Below are 21,969 nucleotides of genomic sequence, written 5' to 3' on the forward strand. Positions count from 1 at the left end.
ACGGGGCTTACGACCGTCATAGGCTGGTTTAAGTGATCACTTTACACACGTGTAACATTCACCAATTCTACCCATTATTGACAACCACACTACTCAAATTCTTGGAAGCTCTATATATATTAACCAATTTAGAAACCTTGTTCATGAATCACTAAAAATTCACTAGAGACATCTATTGGTGAGATGTAAATAAGCCCCGTAAATGCCCAGACTTCCATATTCTTCTTCATCTTTGATGAGATATCAAAAAATAATATGAAAATAACTCCTGTAATTGGAGATAATCCAGATTTTGTGAACAAGTATTTGGACACACTCAAAATGTTGTAAATAAATTATCTGGTCAAATTATAAGCTTAATAATAAAAATGAAAATGGTATTTTCTGGCGTTTCTCATGTGTGTGATTATAATCCGGGATTCGGATCTCACATACTAATATAAGAGTTTCTGCTTAATAAAAAGCTTCTTTACATCTCACCAATAGATGTCTCTAGTGAAGTTTTAGTGATTCATGAACAAGGTTTCTAAATTGGTTAATATATATAGAACTTCCAAGAATTTGAGTAGTGTGGTTGTCAATAATGGGTAGAATTGGTGAATGTTACACGTGTGTAAAGTGATCACTTAAACCAGCCTATGACGGTCGTAAGCCCCGTAAATGCCCAGACTTCCATATTCTTCTTCATCTTTGATGAGATGTCAAAAAATAATACGATATTTTATGATATTTACGCACAGTTATATATTGTAGATACAGCTGTATACGCTAAATAAAAATTGAAACTTTATTTCTCCAATACAAAACGTTTATTTTAAATTATCAATAGACACAAGAAACACAAGATATTTCATAAATTATCAATGGAAGTACGTATAAAATATAAAATATATCATTTTTTTAGTATGCACTTGTAGAAACATAAGTATTTCATTAATTATCAATAGGAACACGCATAGAAGCACGAGATAATTCAAAATATAAAGTCAATATAAACATATACCTACGTCCAACGCGTATGTATACGCCTTTTTATCTCTCGAGAGCCTTTTCGATACAAAATAAACATTTTTATAAACAACATCACTCATAAATTGTATAATATAGACAGCTCTGGTTTCCATCTTGGACAAACCATATACTATGCGACAATCTCAGGAACCAGAGCTACATTCCAGTTTCCTTCGGTCCATTCCAAGCCTTGGCTGACCCTACGAATTTTAATACATTAAAAATACGTATCAGATATTACTCGACGTCGATAAAAATAGACCCAAGTCTCAACTTCGAGAAGGCAGGCAACCTTTCCCTACAAATAAATATCAATCTGTACGTAAAGCATTAGTTACAACTTGCATCTTGAGCACTCGCCCTTCTCCGCCCTTCTCCGCCCTCCCCTGCCGCCCTTCTGCAGCCCGCCCTCTTACAGCCCCCGGGGGATGGGAGGTATAACTGCCCGGAAGAACGCATAAAACCTTATTTCGAAAACAACTTCAGGCACACAACATTTTCTACTTTCAGATATTAAACTTTCTTGTTAATTCTGAAATAAAATCCACTTAGTAAAAATAGCACAAAATAGATTCGATCTCTAAGTTAGATTCGACCTCTAAGTAAAAAAATAATGTAATAATTAACGTAATAGCTTACGTTAATTATTATTTTATTTTTTGACATCTCAACATTGATAGAATATGGAAGTTTGGGCATTTAAAGTGATCACTTCACACACGTGTAACATTCACCAATCCACCCATGATTGACAACCGCACTACTTAAATTCTTGAAACGTCTAGATATATTGATCAAACTCACAACACAGTATGAGCGAGTTCTCTGTAGCCATCTATGGTAGGATGAAAAAAGCTTTTATTAACCAGAGACTCTTTCATTTGTATGTGAGGTCTGTATCCTGGATTATGTTGACATACTTAAGAAACGCTTAAAAACGTCAGTTTCAATTTTATTTTGGCTTATAATTTGACCGGTTAATATTGTAAATACGTTAATTGTATTTAGCGTGATGATATTTTTACCCAAAAGATTTTTTTGATATCTACCTTTTTCGGTTTTTCTTTCATTAATCTTTTTAAAAAATTTTGATGGCTTTACTTCAAATATAAAATTCATATCCGAATGTCCGTCCATCTGTGGGCTTTGGTACAATGATACTTGCACAACCTCTCTCTTTAGAGATTTCTAGTTCGTGTGAGGCTATTTTCAACTGATAGGTACCATATATCATTCAGATACAGTTTATTTCTGAGTTATTATTGTTCTTTATTTATCATTAAGTCATTCTTTAACAGTAAACAATTATTTGAGGAATTAAATGTACGTGCATAAAAACAAATAAAAATCGATAAATGTACTACAGCATAAAGTTTAATAATTCTGAAATGTATTAAGCTCAGCTGCATTTTCTGATCATTTTATCCCTTACAATGTAAATATGGACTGTTCCCGCGGGATCATTGTGACCGGAAATCGATAAATACTAGAGAATTTCTCCGATTCCGATACAATTCCTGGTTCCTCGAAGGGTCCTTCACTCGAGCCCTTCTGGTCCTTGATACACTCATAATACTTTCTTTATACTTTGTACAGACCTCTCCCTTTTTACCCTTATCGTACAACGCGATGTTGTTCATTTCACCGTCAAATATTATACGTATATCGAAAACAAATAATATTTACAAAAAATGAACTATGTTGGTTAAATAAACGTTTGTTTATATTATTTATTGCCTGTTCATGATCATAAAATATATTTTTATTTAATTTCGTGACAATTGTGACTATTTGGGGCCTAAAAATACTAGAAGACATTTCTAGAAATGTGACAATCGATAAATTTTTAACATGACGATAAAAATTGAAAAACATATCCCTGTTTGACGCCTATCGGCGGATTATCGTTGTGTTATCAATTTTCTCTATTTTTTCAATAGGTAGAGGGCGTGTTTGACATTTTCAGATAATATTATTTTTTCAGTAAAATGTATTTTTTTGACGTTTTAAGTTAGCATGATTTGGTCATGAAATTGATTTCTTTGTTTCAGGTGTCCGTAATGTCCCGCATGATCCCATCGCCCGACTGGTTTGTGGGCATCGATAGTTTTGATCTCTGCGTGAACGGGAACTGGCTGGACAGCATCACTATTGAGGTAAACCTTATTTACTTCGCCGATTTACTTCCATTCGGTTGAAATCTTCTGCCCTGAGCTTTGGACTTTGTATTCTTCGGTGGCCTTTGTTTATGAATGCCTCATCAACTTTACTTTAAATTGTGATTATTTATAGAACCGTGTATATTAATTTAATATAAACTCTACATTTAGTGCGACCGAGTGGTGGACCACGGTGAGTGGGTTGTTCATCGATTGAGGGAAGATGTTGCTATATTATAACTTACATATATAACTTGTTGTATACATACATCTTGGGAATTAGCAATCTTAATTGACTTATTTAAATTTATTGAAGCTACACAAATCTTACAGTGATGATTTTTATTTGCATAATACGGCTCCGGAGTATATAAAAACCTGTGAATTCCCGATGAATTAGGTGATAGATTTTATATGTTTCAATCAGGTTCAAAAACTGCTGTGCGTAAAGTTATCTTACCAACTCGAACTCAACGCACCAAATTTAACAACAACCAGAAAGTGTTTTTCAATGTTATTATTTATTGAATGGCTGAGCGTTTATTGGTCATTAACCCCTCATGTCTTTTCTTCCAACCCCGAGGATTTCGACGCCCCGGAACACCGCTGACGACCATTCACCGACTATAATCAGCGAAACTTCGGGATGCTGGACTGACCTGCGAGAAAGCCAAGGAGATGGCACGTGATAGAATGACTTGGAAACGTCTCGTGTTGGCCATATGTTCCACCTAGAGATAGAACATGGAAAAACAAGAAAAAATGCTATTTTTGTGCAGAAATTAATGCATTGCTACTTTCTCGATGTTTTTCTCTTTGTCTTTTTACTCTGACCAAAGGTGCTGTTGCAACTGAATTGAGCGTTCTCCATCAGAATCATACTGGAACACTTCCACCGCTTCTATGTAACGGTGATAAGAACTGCTGTCCTCTGTCAGCCTACAAGTTCGTTCCTACGACGTGTCTCTTCCACCCTTGATGACGTTGTGCATTGCGTATGGTTATGTATTGCAGGTGGACCCCATAGATGCAGGCACGGATAACGGGTTCACGTTCACGGCGCCCAACTGGCCCACGCAGCCGCAGGGCGTGGCCTTCCGCCTGACGTCTCGCTACCCCGCGCACCCTGCCGGCAGCTTCTACTACCCGCACATCAAGAGACTGCCTCCCATCGCCACTTTCCAATTTGTCAAGGTCTGTATACAACCTTATATTTATGCTTATTTATAACAAACTTGGATTTCAAATGCCATATCCCGGGATATAGCTGATAATCGATTTGAGAATCTTCGTATGCTTCATCCTCCAGGTTTTTAATAAATTATTTAGAATATTATTCAGAATATCAATCACAAAGAAATATCAATCAGAAGTTCATGATCTTATTTGATAAATTTATTCCGAAAAACGATTTATGATTATATTAATTTTTATGATAGCTGTTTCGCTTTTCGAGGACATTATTAGCTGTGATAATGCCCTCCCAAGGAAAAACAGGTGTCCCAAAAAAAAACAATAACATGAAAAACCGTATTTTAAATTGTATCGATAATAATGGAACAAACATTTTTGTTCTTATCTTACTTCTTACCTTACTCAATTTTTCGTTGAGTTGATGTAGTGTGAACAAGATCGTTAATTCCTTTAAGGGAAGATGATCACTCCAACGCTTCATTCAGGTACTGGATACCCCGTTGAAATTTGGAATGTGTATTTTTTTTCTTGATTAATTTCATTGATGTAGTAAAATCATTACATCAAAGACGGTTCCATAAATTCCAGACTATTTAGAAATTTATATCAATGGATGAGCGTATAGTTAGATCGAGTGTCAAACCTGAGTTTTTTGGCGATAATTACTTTTCAGGGTTATATTTCATATTTCTACAAGTATTTTCATACTTATATGTATTCTACATATAAGTTCATATTGCGTATGTATTTTGCTTAGATTTTTTTTTTATTTGAAAAACATACTAATATTTTCATTCACCTTCATCTTTTACGATATCCTTGCACGGACGCGAGTTAATATAATATTCCACGTGTGCATATCGTTGCTCTCCCGACTAACTGTCGTAACTGACATTTTTGCGAAATTTTGTTCTTAAATTTCAGTTAGAACAGTTTTTAGAACAGAATCAAGAAATATAATAAAATGGCAATATGAAAATCTGATAATTTACTGGCTGGTTCAACTTATCACTTTATAAATTGTGTAACATTTACTATAATACCAATTAAAATTCGGAAAGTTGTGTTATGCATCATTTGAAAGGATCGTTCACATTTTTTAAGTAAAACTACGTCGGTGACATTAATTTATTCTTTAAAAAATTAATGGGAATATGACTTCCATATTCTCATCGCTTCTGAAAGTTTCACCTTTGTTGAGTGTCAATAAAAAATTAAACTTGGCATGAATAACTCCTAAGCGGAGCAAATGTAAGGTTTGTGAAAAAGTAGACATTCTCAAAATATTATGAAGAACAGATTTATTTACCATATATTCTCCAAATGTCTTTATAATGAAAAATAGATATCGATTATTTTGGTAATTTGTTTATTCTATATAAAAGTGTATTTTAACTACTTTACTTTACATTATTGAACAAAGGCGTTTAAAGATATGAAAAATAACAATAAAACTGCTCCTGCGCGCATAGTTTACATTTTTGCCGTTTTACTCGTACCTCATAGCAACCACAAAGGGTCTTCTGTAAGATTTGTGCAAACGCCGATATAACAGTCGGCCGAGAGAGCGACGATGTTCAGCTTTCAGGGGTGCACGCGCAGCCATGTGTGGCTGTGAGGAGGTCACTGGAGGGGAAGAATTTAATAAAACGGGGTAGTTGACCCCACAGCCGGGAGACTTCATAAAATATTTTTAATGCATATTTTTTCTCCTCCAATACGTCTTCGTCCCATGTTTTTTTTAAAATACCCGTGTTGAGTTTATTTTTTATTCAGTTTTAGTTTTCCGGTGGCTAGAAATGTACCCACAGAGCGAAAGGTTTGGGTGTTTTTATCGTTGTGTTGCTCGCTATTTATATTGATACCTTTTTATTAAAAATTTATATTTCAAATCCGCTCGCAGTCAGATATGGTGCGAGTAGAAAAGGATTGATATCTTAGTGGTACGTTCAGGGTTATAAAGCTGAGATCTGTACCGTTTAAATTAAGAATGTGAACGGCCGCGCTAGGGGATAGACATCTTTCCGCGCTCATTTTTTTTTAAATATATGTATATTGGAATTCGACTTGTTATTTTAGTATTTATTTTTTCCTTCTTTTTTTAACAACTCTTTTTTAAATCATATATTTATTTCTAAGTAAGACTATTTTTTTTTTCAAGACAAAAACGGTGTTTCGAGCAAAAAAATCAATCACGTCAAATGTTACCCGGGATTAAAGAAAATTATTAGCGATTTTTCGTATATTGGACCATAATATTTTAAACTTATTTCAATATTGTACTTTTTAACTTATAACTATTGTACACATATTCATGTTTAACGAATAACAATATTTAAGCAATGCACACGGAGTGACCAAACGGATTGATAGTGTTGTCACTTATTTATTAAACAAATGATGTCGACAGCAAATGTCATTGTTCCATGTGATTTTCAACCTTAGACTACGGGACTTTTTTAATGTACGGAACTATCGTAAAATGTACGACGATAAGGAAAACTCACATTTTACCAAAAATGTCTACTAAAAACGTTTTAATAAATAAGTACAAAATGATTTTTTGAGAACTTCATACAAAATACGAACATAGAATATCTGTAAAAAAAAATAAGATATAAGATAGTTGTTACTACATTCTTTACATGTGTTGCCTCGGTGCTCCCCACAGTCTGAATGTTCGTCGCAAACATTACGAATATTCTCTAATCTAGGGTTGATGACGCTTTCTTAGAGCTCTCCTCCATACAATGAGTATTGAAATGGAGTAATCTACCACTAACTCGTCCACTTTATATTTACCGCAGTCCTTAGCTAGTCCTCTCTCCCTATCTCTCTCCACTTACCTCATTCTACTCTGACTTCACGTGAAGTCGTCCGTCAACAGAGGAATCGTTCCCCGGCAATCACATTCATCAATGTTACACAAACAATACTACGAGTATAATAGTACCTTGTATTAAAAGCCGTCACATTTTTTTTTTATTAGAATGAAACAAAAAACGACCAACGAAAATGTAATTGATGGTCGGGACAGTTACTACTATTCCAGCATACAAACAATACTTTACACCACTACCATGCCACTATTAACATACTCTTACACCTACACAAAACATTTATCACATGCGGCATTAGTATGTCTGAAAACCGAAATGCACTGGTATACACTAACTAACTAACTAATTAACCGTCACGCCACTTCCCCGCAGGAGTAGGCAGAGAGAATAGAACGCCACACCAATCTGTCTTTGCAACCAATATTCGCCTCTTCCACATTCTTGCATCTTCTCGTACATACTTGCCGATTATTCCAACCCCTGACCACTTCAAAGTATTTGATATTCTTGAAAAAGGTAATGCCGAGTTTTCCTCGGACATCCTCTGCTCCTGATGTGACTGCGCCCAAATATTTGAAATACTCGATCATGCTAAGTTTTTCTCGGTCTTCTTCTACTTCTATTACCAACCAGATTCGCCTTTTTTTTACTACTCACTCTTGACTCGTTCGATTCACATGCCCTAACTATCTCAACACACCTTTCTTAATTTTATCCATAATGGTATCTACACTGCTTAGTCAAAACATTAAATTCTGTATGTAATGAATATCCTAGCTTCATTTAGGTACTGTTTAATCAACTTGTATCGTGATTCGTTAATATTCGTTAGTTATTTCATTCCTCGTACACCACGATTAATCTTTCTTTGTATATGAGATTGTAATATTTATCCAAAGTTTTACCATTAGATAATGTGGGGAACGTACATAATTAGCTAACAACATAATCCACCGTCAAAACCCACATTCGCAAGGCTTTAGCGCGAGGTTTTATTAAATATTAATTATTCAGTCAACCTTCTGCAGCCCGCAAACAGAACCGATGTGTTTCATACGTTTCGGGATTAAAATTTAATGAACAGGAAGGCTTTCGGGTCTAATAATATGTGGATTGCTAATTATAATGCTTCTATTATCCACTGTCCCTTGAACGTAGACCAGTGGCTCTTAACCTTCCCCTCCCGGTGATATGTACTTGTTTTAAATTTTATTTTTTTATTTTTTATTATTTCAATTTAGTTTATATTATTTTATTTCGAAATTTTAGAGAACAGTTACATAAATACATTTACAATCATGAGAAACAAAAACAGATATTTGTAACTTTCCATTAACAAAATTTCACATATCGCTCATTCCTTTCAACAACGTCATATATCAAAAAACGTCAATTTTCAGGTTTGCATGTTTTCGAAATGCCCAAAAAATGTTCTATATCCTAGCAAAAGCGGCATATTTTTAACTTAATATTTACTCGCTACAGGGCGGAAAGTGTTGTTTTTGCATTTTGAAGAAAATGTATTGTTTGATTATTTTTTTTAATATACTAAATATTTTTCAAATGGAGAAAAAACCTTTAGGTTTTACCTAAAAAGATTTATTGCACAGTAAAAAGTTCAAAAAGTGGCTTGATAGTTATTTTTAATACATTTCATTATATTCTTAAACTTTAAAAACGATCTCCTGAAAAATCTAGTTTTTCTACATATGACGTTGTTGAAAGGAGTGAGCGATATGTCATTGAATATAAATACCTGGAAGAGGGGCGGAAGGAAGGAAAAGGGGAAAAGGTAAAGATCAAAGCTCAAGTCCAAGACAAATTATGTGAAAATTGGGACACACGACGGTATAAATATCGACTTATTATGTACTCGATCGCTATGCTGACAATGTTGAATAGAACATATCAAAATTACCATTATCATCGTTGACCAATTTCGATGAACGATAAATTTTGGAACCTTGTTTAGAGTTTGTTCTATTCGTGGGAGGCGCTAGGGTGTCAGTTGTCATGGTGAACTGGTCGGGAACTCTAAAACCTATACATTCCAGCATTTCCAGCGATTCAATGTATGAGTTTAACAATCCATATAAGAAGATATCTATAAGATCTGCTGATTTTCCGCGATCATCCGGAGAGTTCATTTTAAAGAAGATAATGGCTAGATAGCGTTGTGTGTGCTCAACTCACAACAGCGGTCAAGATATCTTTGATGCTATATCATCATACTAAGAACATGGGATATCATGGGCGTTATGTGTAGCAATTCATACAGACGCAGACGGAGCTCTATCAGTAGTAGGTTCATTGAAATAATTTATGACCCTCGATTTGTAAACCCTGGCTTAGCAATTTGGACGAAGAAATGAGAGCAGCTTTATCAAATATTAGACCAAATATCGCTGAAATTTGTAAAAATCAACCAGCTTAGGTGTGCACATCAAATAATATTCGTCTCAAAAAAAATCAATGGAGTATTTATGTTCTTTAAGTTTTTTTTAAAAATTTATGTCATTTTTAACTCGTTTAATAAATTAATCAGATTTGTTTTTGATAAAAAAAAATGCATGTTTTTTGCATCTTTGGTTTTGGTGCACCGCAAATTTTCCCTAAGATCAAAAGTGCTCCCTACCTTCAAAAAGGTTCAGAATCACTGACGTAGACTGTAAGAAGAAGGGTTAGCATGCCCTGAATTATTGATTCGGTAATTTGTAGATTCCTCATTTATTTCTCCACTAAGTACCTTACATTATTTATTAACAATGATACAAGGTAGTTCGTGGTCAAGTCATGAACAATAGAGAAAATTTAGAAATATATAAAAAAAATCATTTTGATAAAACGTTGATTAATAATATACTTCTTCAAAATACGTCACCATTATTATCTATGTTTCCTTTTACAAAAAGTCCAGTTCTTTAACCTCCTCTATTTATTACCCTACCAACCTCTTTATACATGTACCAGAAAAAAATGCTGTTTAGTTTTACTATTCACCTGACGATGAAAACAACTGTAGTTTTCTTAACTAGTCGTGTGTAATGAAATAAAACTCAATTAGTGGTATTAAAGAAGTGTTTTTTTTTAATAACTAACTTATCCTACATACGACAAAAAAATTACGGTATGCACCAATCACGATAAAGTCTAACAATATGAACACAATTCGTTCCAGAAAGATTATGAATTTCTCTTCGAATTAGTATTTTTTTTAAGTAGGTACTCGATATCTCAACATAGATGGAAATCTCAGTATTTACAGGGCTTACGACCTGTCATAAGTTCATCATTTTACACACGTGTAACATTCATAACAATTTGGTCGTCAATCATCGGTAGAATGGTGGATGTTACGAGTGATCACGTAAACCAACCTGTGACAGGTTGAAACCCAGATAATACCCAGATTTCCATATTCTTCTTCATCTTTGTTGAGATCAATATGGAAAAAAAAATATTTAAAAATAATTAGAAGGGATTAATTAATTCGAAGTTATGAAGTTATAAGCGTTTGATTTGCGATGTAATGTAGATCCGAGTTGCATTAGTGACCCGGCTGATGTGTAAACTTTGTCAACATTAGGATCCCGCCGATAAACAAATGGATTTACAGTCAAAGTTCGCTTCAATTTTGGCGATAAACACGTGAATTTAGTGTCAACATATGGCGGGAATGTCGCTGTCGCGCGGGGGCGTACAGCCGCTCCGACTACCCGCTACCCACTACCTACTTACTACCCACTACCGTAATACCATTCAAAAGTCCCAGTTTTTATTCCCGTAAGTTTCGACCAAGTATTCTTTACTAAAGAATTACAAATGCAGTACGTATTCAATAAAAATTTTAATTTTATAAATCCTGTGTGAAGGAATTTAAGTTTATATTTAGTAACAAGAATAACATATTAAAAAAAAACAACAATAAAAAAATCATTGACATCAAGATAGATGAAGAAATATATGGAGGTCTGGGCATTTACAGAGCGTACGACCTGTCAAAGGCAGGTTTAAATGGCTATGGCTGACACACTACTCAAATTTCGGAAGTTATATATATATATATATATATATATATATATATATATATATATATATATATATATATATATATATATATATATATATATATATATATATATATATATATATATATATATATATATATATATATATATATATATATATATATATATATACATATATATATATATATATATATATATATATATATATATATATATATATATATATGTATACATATAAATATATATATATATATATATATATATATATATATATATATATATATGTATATATATATATATATATATATATATATATATATATATATATATATATATATATATGTATATATATATATACATCTTCCGATATGATATACAATATCATATCATTGACACTTTCTTTCACATGTGAGTTTTCGACAACATGTTATCAACAAACAAAAAAACATTATTGCAATCACCCATAGCTGTCTGAAAAGTGAATAATAAACAGTAAGGAACTAATATTCCATGTTGCGAGAGCAGACAGTCGTTTTAAATAATTTCGCCGTCAAATCCAATCCTTACTCCGTTATTGAAAGATATTTCTATTCAGATCGAAATGGAAAAAATAAGTCGGCTGTTTCGCTCGAACGGGTTCCTCCTTCTGTTCCTTCCCTCGCCAATATGCAGCCCTTCGTCCTCCCGCCCCCGCCCCCGCCCCCGCCCGCGGCAATAAAACATAACAAATGAGGTAAAGGCGGCCCTAATTGGCCGAACTCGCGGGGGAATTTTTCAAATATTAGCTCAAATTACGGCGAAAATTTTCGCGCAAGTCACGACCACACATTATTTGAATTATAACGATGCAAATGTCGGGTTGTGGTGTAAAGGGCCCCACACACGCGCTGTTTGTACAATACATACATCGGGCACGTGACAATGGGCAAATCTCTTCCGGCACAGGCCAGTCGCATTTGTAAAAAAAAAATCCAAAAAAATCTTGTTATCTTGACAGAAATCTTAGCATTTTTAATTTAAGTTTTACTAAGTAGATACCACATTCTTTTAAAATTTAGTAGACGGTGATTGAAAATGACGGGGAAAAGGAAATCGAACACGTGACACAATATACATATTTTAAGAAATAGTGGTATTTACTAAGTAAAACTTAAAGTAGATTGATACTTGTATTGCCACAAAGTGATTGCCAAATCAATTAAGGGTGTACTCTCAAATATACAAAGTGTTGTCATCTGCACACAATATTTTTTGGAATATATATTGGAATTTGGCGAATATTTTTTTTGACTTCTTACATTTCGATAAGTATTTTCTTTTCAAAACCATATATATATATTGTATATATAAATATATATATATATATATATATATATATATATATATATATATATATATATATATATATATATATATATATATACATTTATATATATATATATATATATATATATATATATATATATATATATATATATATATATATATATATATATATATATATATATTCATTTCGAAGAAACACAATTATGATTTTAATACAAAAGCGGCGTTTTAAGCAAAAAATGCAATTACATTAAATGTTCTTCTTCACACTTTTATCTGCACCCGATGGTGCATAGGGCACTGTTTCATATAAACGCAGTGTTATCTTGATTGTTCACATATGAAGGAAAGGTGACCAGTCCAGAGTAATATTGAATAAATATTAGACTGAAAAAATTACTTTTATTTATTTGACCCCCCCCCCCCCATGGGAATCGAATGCGTAAAATGTAACCTGGTCTTAGAGAAAATTAAGTTGCGGGCATTGATTATCCCGCCTTAATGAAAAAATCTTAAGATTTAATCTTTTCCCAGCCGGGAGATGAGTATAACCTAGTACTCCATATGTAAAGTACCCACGATCACGTATAGTATGACAACTTTTCCCAGCCGGGAGATGAGTATAACCTAGTACTCCATATGTAAAGTACCCACGATCACGTATAGTATGACAACTTTTCCCAGCCGGGAGATGAGTATAACCTAGTACTCCATATGTAAAGTACCCACGATCACGTATAGTATGACAACTTTTCCCAGCCGGGAGATGAGTATAACCTAGTACTCCATATGTAAAGTACCCACGATCACGTATAGTATGACAACTTTTCCCAGCCGGGAGATGAGTATAACCTAGTACTCCATATGTAAAGTACCCACGATCACGTATAGTATGACAACTTTTCCCAGCCGGGAGATGAGTATAACCTAGTACTCCATATGTAAAGTACCCACGATCACGTATAGTATGACAACTTTTCCCAGCCGGGAGATGAGTATAACCTAGTACTCCATATGTAAAGTACCCACGATCACGTATAGTATGACAACTTTTCCCAGCCGGGAGATGAGTATAACCTAGTACTCCATATGTAAAGTACCCACGATCACGTATAGTATGACAACTTTTCCCAGCCGGGAGATGAGTATAACCTAGTACTCCATATGTAAAGTACCCACGATCACGTATAGTATGACAACTTTTCCCAGCCGGGAGATGAGTATAACCTAGTACTCCATATGTAAAGTACCCACGATCACGTATAGTATGACAACTTTTCCCAGCCGGGAGATGAGTATAACCTAGTACTCCATATGTAAAGTACCCACGATCACGTATAGTATGACAACTTTTCCCAGCCGGGAGATGAGTATAACCTAGTACTCCATATGTAAAGTACCCACGATCACGTATAGTATGACAACTTTTCCCAGCCGGGAGATGAGTATAACCTAGTACTCCATATGTAAAGTACCCACGATCACGTATAGTATGACAACTTTTCCCAGCCGGGAGATGAGTATAACCTAGTACTCCATATGTAAAGTACCCACGATCACGTATAGTATGACAACTTTTTATTGAATACATAAAATACATTTGATCCCGCTGTGTGCGAGGGCCTTAAACGTTTTCTTTTGCAAAAAGGTAGCGACGGGGTGAAGGAGGATGGGTGGGAGGCAATTTGGTGATGCGTGTCATTTGGTTACGCAATGTTTCCACCCTGTATTAGGTATGTTGGTAGACCGGTAAGTTGGTAGGCCTGTAGGTTGGTAGGTCGGTAGGTTGGTAGGCCGGTAGGTTGGTAGGTTGGCAGTTTGGCTGGTTGCTCGGTGGTGGCAATGCCTTACTGCCTCATCCTAGAAAAACATTTTTCGCATTTTATGGCGGGCTATTCATTCAGGCACGAAATACAAAATTAATAACACGCCTCATTTTACAGTGCAAAACTGGAAAATGACTGCCTTGAAATATTGCCCTAGGAAGTCGTAATAAATCGATAAAATAATTCTTATACAGGTGTAAATCTTCTTCTTCTTCTTCCTGGCTCCATGTTTGACCCTGGTTGACAAGGTTTTTGTCAATCGGGACAAGAATCAGGACATAATCCGGTCGGAGAAAAGTACCAATAAATAGTGGTTAAAAACAAAGCAGTTTTATTTTATAAAGTTTATAAAATGTTCCAAAATATCTGCGAAAAACATTCAAGAAAGCTAAATATTGCTTTAACCTATCCAGGAGTATGGCCGTACACGTACGGCCATACAAAATTTTCCCCATAAAAGTATGGCCGTACATGTACGGCCGATACAAAACATGATTTATAACATGATTTATACCAAAACATGTTTAAAACATGATTTACGGCAAAATTATCGAGGTATCGGTAAATCATGTACTAACGTAAATAAAAATAAAATATTTTAAAAATAAAATGAAATATGTTGCTTATAGCTTATAGCGTCGACTATGGTATAAAATTATAAAAAACCCGACTCCCCAGATACAGTTTTGTCCGCAAAAACTCACTCCCGGACAGGTTAAAAATATCAATCTCGATCTTAGGTAAAAATAGTAGTCATAATTGTCACGTACTGTGTGTTCTTTCTGCGGGCGGAACTAATTTGGCTGCGGGGGGATGATTGCTCTCTATTAAGTAGCCTACCGAGAGAAATCGCGATACCAAATGTCACAAAATTAGAGCTAAAGTTTTGTATGACATAACACTTGCGGATGCGCAACGCTATATGAGGAAAGTTGGCCGAACTAACGCGGTTTACTTTAGACATTTTGTGAGATCGGTAAATGGCTATGTCTACCGTCTACTTGAACTTTGTTTACTATTTATATCAAGTTGTTAATAAATTTTATATTATAATTTCAATCCGCCTCCGTGGGGTAATGGTTGACTTGTTTAGCTACCGTGCTGAAGGTCCCGAGTTCGATTCCCGGGGGGCGGTAAAAATAAATATTTGTGATTTTACACTCAATTATTTCATTCATGTATTCAATGTTAAAACAAACACTGATTAAAAATTCTACTTAAAAAGTCTACTAAATTGTATTTTAAGGTTCAAAAAAGTTAATTTTGTGGCAATTGTTTCGCATTTTCAAACGAATGTCATTCGTTTGAAAATGTGTTTTTTAACCATTAAATACAATTGAGTAGACTCAAAAAAATCAGTGTTTGATTTTCACATTTAATATATAATGTAAATAAAAATGGTGTTCCACAAATTAAACGCTAATTCTATAAATACATTTTTATTTCAATGGCATGTGGCATACGACGTATTATTACATTAAAAATATATATATTGGCACTCAGGCTCATATGGGTTCGCCGTCCCTGGTCCTATTGGGACATAGTGCTGGGCGTATTGTACGCATTCGCCTCGCAAAGAGAGGACTCCCACGCGGCCATTATAACTAGATTATGGTCCAGTGGACACACGTTCCCTTATTGAGTTCAAGTAAACTGGGTTACCGCTTCATTAATCGCCTTTTTTAGATGCTGCAAACATTTACGTCGGGCACCATTGTTGGACATCGTTCCAATTCCTATTACAAATTGCGGCGTTCAAAAATAATACGAGTACTCATACTGACGTCAAATTGCTCTAGCTTTTGAATCGAGATAAGTACAAGGAATATTATTTTTTAGATTTTTACAGCCGTTCATATTCTTTAATATTTTTGGGATATTTTGTCCATACTGTGCTGTGTGTCCATAATACTTATAGCTGATGTTTCAAATTCCTTTGCAAGGATATTTAAAATAATATCGGAATTAATAAAAACATTTAAGAATGTTTTGATTAAATGAGTGCGTATGTAAAAAAACTTTTTAATTTATTAACTATGAGAGTGTATAATATCCTCAAGGAACTCGCAAATATTATCTGTTCACAACCTACGGAAACTATTTATTAATTTAAGTTATAAGTACTTGGTGAATGCCACTATTTCTTATATTATATTTCTAAATCAATTGCAACACGTGATTCAATGCATTCCGCATCATGATGAGGCATATGTTATTGTAAAAAGGAGCAGAAAAAGACCAAGGAAAACTTGGCATCATCAGATATGACAAATATCTGAAAGCGTCAAGTCAGGGGTCGAAATAATTGTCGGGTATATATGAGGAGATGCATGAATTTGGAAGTGGCGAATAATGTTCTCAAAGTAGTGTGGCGTTGATTTGTTAGTTAGTTAACACGTGATTAGATAAAACTCCAGAACTCACATCGATAGAAAATGAAAAATATGCAAATGTGAAAAATAAACGCATCACCCCGTTTCGATATTGAACAAAATAAAAAGTCTTTTTGCCTCTTGTTGGCTCGATAGAAATATTATTCTCGCTCGAGGAAATGACTCAGATGACATCTGTGGAAGGAAATCCAATTTGTGAGTCGATCTCGGGGAGTGTCGGTGCCTGACGAGGGGCGGTGGCGGGGGCGGGGGGCGGAGGGGGTGAGGGTAGATCCGGCTCACTCGAGTTTGGAAGCTTTCAAATCCTTATTTGACCACCATTGACATCCGACGTCAGCATATCAGGAACCCTATTTTGAATGGTGCCTCAAAGTAACAAGTTACTATAAATTTACTGCATTTACGAGGTTTTCCACTCTACAAAATACAGTATCTTTTAGATCCTTATACGAGAGTTCACTTATACTTATATATACCGCTTATATAGGTATTATATATTAGGTCTAGTAAAAATAAATCCATTATTTTTGCAATAGATGGCTGTAGTAATCTGTATCTCGCGTTATATAAGTGCGATTGGATTACGCTAGATGGTGTTAGAAAGATGAAATTTCGTACTAAAAAAATTTCCGAAACAGATTTGTGATTGCTTGACTCAGTAGTGTTTGAGCGCGTGTCCACAGACTAACTAATTTATATAAAGATCGCCGACACCCCTCTTTTTTCACGGCTGGAAGTGATATTCGCCCAAGGCTGGAAGTGACGTAGCTCCCGGCTGGAAGTACTTAGCTCCCGGCTGGGCGTGACTTCGCCGCGGCTGGATGTCGAATCCACCCGCGGCCGAATCACCCCGCCGAAATTTTTATCATTCTTTTCAGATACATGGAGATCACCTAATTAACAACACAGTATGTTCAGGTTCTCTGCGTCCTATGTGCCCATACCATCTCAATTGCCTTTCCTCTCCCTTACTATTGATATGAGTTACAGCCAGGCTTTCGCGAATGCGTGAACTATTAAATTCCCAAATAAAATAAATAATGAAATATTTGTCGTTTTCCAGTTGCGCGAATACGAGCTCTCGGAGACGTTCCACCACTCGTCGGACGACCACAGCTACGACGTGCTGCGGCTCGAGCAGCCGTCCGGGAACAGCATCGACGTGCTGGACGGCAACAGCGCGCTCTCCCTGGCCATCGAGCAGGAGCGGGCGGAGCGCGAGCCCCACGGGCCCGCGCTGCCCCCCCTGCCCAGCCTGCCTCCGCGCATCTTGGACCGCGACGGGGGCTACAGGACCACCCCCGACAACAAGTACACGGCCAGGTCTGTTGGCGATCAACGATTATATTCAATTACAGCGCTTGCATGTTTTATTCCCGCTTGGATTATCAAAAAAAATAGTGTATTTAAACGATGTATGATATGAAAGATATTCGAATGGTAATATAAGAAGAGAATGCAAGGCTGAGATATGCATAATCAATAAAAAAAAAGTGTTTTGAATAAGTATGTAATAGCTCCCAACTCGCGCCCTAGTATATTGTCTTCAGCATGTGGCGCTATCTATGAGTGCGATGTGACTAAACATCGTACGATGTGAAAAACAAACCAATTTTGGACTTAATAATTCGAGCACACACTGCACACTCCGTGTCCTTCTGTTGTGCCGGTAAACCTCGTGAACATCGAGTGAAGAATGAATGACATTTGAAACTCTGTCAGAGAATGATCAAATGCTACGTGTGGTCTGTTTTGATGTATGGATGTGAAACATGGACCTTGAAAGTCAACTCCATGAACAGACTGAGGAAATTGGAAATGTAGTTCGATCGACGAATGCTCAGAATTCCCTGGACAGACATGGTTACCAATACCGAAGTCCCGAGGTAAGCTAGGGTTGACAGAAAGCTGCTGTCGACTGTCAAGATTCGGAAGATTGCATATCTGAGTCATGTGCTGCGTGAGGAAAAGTACCACCTTTCCCAACTAATATTGAAGGGTAAACTCGAAGGTAGGAGACGGAACATAAGTGAGTGGACCAGCATCCCAAGTGTGGAAGAGCTGTTTCAAGAAGCGCAGGACACAGACAGATTCACCGAGATGATCGCCAAAGTTAGGGGACCCGACAGGCACATGAAGAAGAAGAAGAATGAATAGTAAAGTAATTTGAAGAAGCAAATGCGGTTGGTAGAAGAAAACTTGGCATGAAGTATTTCAAATTCTCGGGCGGGATCAGGTCAGGAGTTGTTTTAGGAATAGCCATTTGTTTATTGAATAGTTTCACTCCTTGTGTGGATGAAGTATATAATAATGTAATTGTTTCAGTCCGAGTGTGGAGAGAAACACTTCCAGCAGTAGCAGCACCACGACTCTGGAGCCCCGAGAGAATAACGAACTGCCCCGCGGAGACAAGGCAGCTGTCCTCAGCAGCATAGCGCGCTCCTACAGGAGCAAGCGCAGGAAGCACCATAAAGGTCGTGAGTATCCAGTCTTCGATTATCTTTTCGAAACTCTATTTGGAAATAGAACAATTGAAAGAAGAGGTTAAGAAGAAAAAAATAAAGATATAAAATCAATAATGATGAGATCATGTTTAGATAGATGTTTCGTATCAAGTAGAGACACTTTAACTTGACATCTCATCTGTAGGATGAATAATCCAGTGTCTGATATAGTAAATAATATTTATATCGTTAATAATCAACTGGTCAAAATAGATGTATCTAAAAAAAATAGGTTTTTTCGGACTCTGTTTCGTACGAGTGTGCGAAATAATTCGGAATGAATCTCACACATGTTCAAACAGAACAAGGTTAATGAATACTTCACCAATTCCTCAACTGATGGCGCCACAATCAGCCTTACTTCATACATGTATCGAAAAACCTTAATCGTATGCGAAAGGTTCCCTGGGTATTCCAGGGCTTAAGACCTAGCATTTGGCTGGCTTAAACAATCACTTCATACACTTGTGCAACATTCACTATTCTACCCGATATAACTAGGATATTTTCATAGTTAAGATTCATGGAGTGATGTATGATTATTGACTGTGTGTGCAGGCGCGGCCCGGGATTGCCGCGTGTCGGAGTGGGGCGAGTGGTCGTCCTGCTCGCGGTCGTGCGGCATCGGCGAGACACGGCGCGTGCGGCGCGTGGTGCGAGCGGCGCGCCGCGGCGGCGCTGCCTGCCCGCCCACGCTGCAAACGCGCTGGTGCGGCTCCGCCAGGGACTGTCCCAAGGGCTACTTCAACTGGTAGGCCACCGTGCTAGTGACCTACGTAGCGACTGCCGAGACAATTAGACCCCAGAGGTCTGCAAAACGTATTTTTGGAGAAAGAATAGATACAAATTATCGATGGTTGACAGATCAACGAGAGGAATTTTTTTTTCATTGCTTTTTTCCTTCAGATATCTAGAGAGTAAATAATGGAAGCAAATATTAACTAATAACGACTGGTAATTTTTTTAGCCTTTCCGGGAGTATGGACGTAAATGAACGTCGGTGCGAATTTTCCTCAAAGGAGTATCGATGTTAATGAACGTCTAAATCCGCCTGTCAGTTGGTATGATTTAACTTGTATAGCAATGACATTTGTACATAACTTTGTCATTATTCAAAGAAATTTGTGATTTTATTTATGATTTTTACATAATTTCTATCTTCATAGTAGATACGTAGATTTCGTTTTCATGTAAAAAGAACCCACTCCTCGGAGAAAGACAGATATCAATTATTGACTCCCAGAAAGGATAAATATGAAAACGAGTGCATATTTTAAACAAACAAAAAATCGTATTTAGAGGCATCCACAGTGTATTAATACCAACTGATTTAAACTATCAACATGCGTGAGGTCCCAGGTTTAATTCTGAGTAAAGACAACATAAAAATTGTGTATTTTCTCTGTGATCGTCAATTTTATTATTGGACTGGCCCCTGATACGCAAGAATGATCAAAATACACTGAAACGCTTAGTATGTGACGTACAAACGCTTACAAGCTGAAAAGACGGAACAGAAAATCCTGGTTTTCAAATTTGATTCGTTGTAAAGTTATTTTTGTATTTGCTTCTAATATCTAACCTTAGATTATTCTCGGAACATATGGGACGATGTAAGTACATCATAATTCGAAATATTTTTTCCAAAATTTGATTCGTGTACAATAATAAAAATACGTGTTTTATTCCTCTTCTGTAAAATTGATTGACATACTATTTGGTTGTTACCCATCGATACAAATTAATTTAAATTATATGAAAACTCATGAACATTGTAATATGAAAACACATTTTTCGAGAACCTGAATTCTCGGTGGCTTAGTGGACATCAACAAACAAGGGTTAATTTAGAAATTCTACTTCCAACCCTTCTAGTGAGACAGAAATTTAAGTTTCTTATTTTTGCGCCTTCTATGATTTTTCAACGTAATACAGATTACATTACTGAAACGTAAACCAGTGAACGTTTTCAGAATAATGGTTGTATTTATTTTCTAAAAAACTTTTGCAAATACGTAAAAGAATGAAAAAATTTAAATGAAAAATTTACTCGATAAATTCAAAGGCCATTTTTTAAGCCCCTGAGATATTCCACATTGAGTTTAAGTTAACAGTCTCATTAAATTTATTACCGAAATACTTACGTCAATATTATGTGTATGTCAGTACAAAGCAAGTGCAACTTAAAGTTTTACAATTATGTATTTTGCCCAAACAATAAATGAAAAATAAAGAAACATTTTGGGAGTGTTATATACTAAATACTTGGATAATGTCTTGGATAATCAATTTTAATGCCCACTCACAATAAAATAATTTAAGGAATCTGTAGGCTAAGATCAATGTTACCATATTTAAGTGTGTAAAAAATAATATTTTTCAGCTATTATAAGGTTTTCAAAAAGATGTATTAATATTTGAATGACTAATTTTAATTATATGTTATGTAATTTAGCGATTATATAGAGGTACAATCTGTTCTTAGTGTAATAATTGTTTGTTTTATAATAGCAACTTGTTTGTGAATACGGCTTGTATTGTAATAAATGTAATATCGAGTGTCAACCGCCAGCCGTCTAACTTTTAGACTATTAGATTATCCGTCATGCAGAGATCGAAAAATTTTCAACACATTTCAAAACTTACTTTTACAATCTTGTAAAATAACTCTTAAATACATATATTTTA

General features: G+C 35.5%; 1 protein-coding gene across 2 annotated transcripts in view; it reads left to right on the forward strand.

The window, feature by feature from the left end:
- mspo (M-spondin) overlaps nt 1-21,518 on the forward strand; it is a 243,016-nt gene extending 221,498 nt beyond the window's left edge. The window contains exons 3-7 of one of the 2 annotated variants that reach the window (XM_088260082.1): nt 3,063-3,167; nt 4,185-4,364; nt 17,841-18,100; nt 19,103-19,254; nt 19,840-21,518. In XM_088260082.1, coding sequence (XP_088116208.1) covers nt 3,063-3,167; nt 4,185-4,364; nt 17,841-18,100; nt 19,103-19,254; nt 19,840-20,036 — 894 coding nt within the window. In that variant the 3' untranslated portion in view covers nt 20,037-21,518. The remainder of the gene's footprint in view (nt 1-3,062; nt 3,168-4,184; nt 4,365-17,840; nt 18,101-19,102; nt 19,255-19,839) is intronic. The other variant, XM_088260083.1, reaches the window with a different exon arrangement.
- Nucleotides 21,519-21,969: the final 451 nt, after the last annotated feature.

Source organism: Brachycentrus maculatus, unplaced genomic scaffold (assembly GCF_059751285.1).
Source record: "Brachycentrus maculatus isolate JH-2025_06_01 unplaced genomic scaffold, ASM5975128v1 h1tg000124l, whole genome shotgun sequence".
NCBI classification, from domain to species: domain Eukaryota; kingdom Metazoa; phylum Arthropoda; class Insecta; order Trichoptera; family Brachycentridae; genus Brachycentrus; species Brachycentrus maculatus.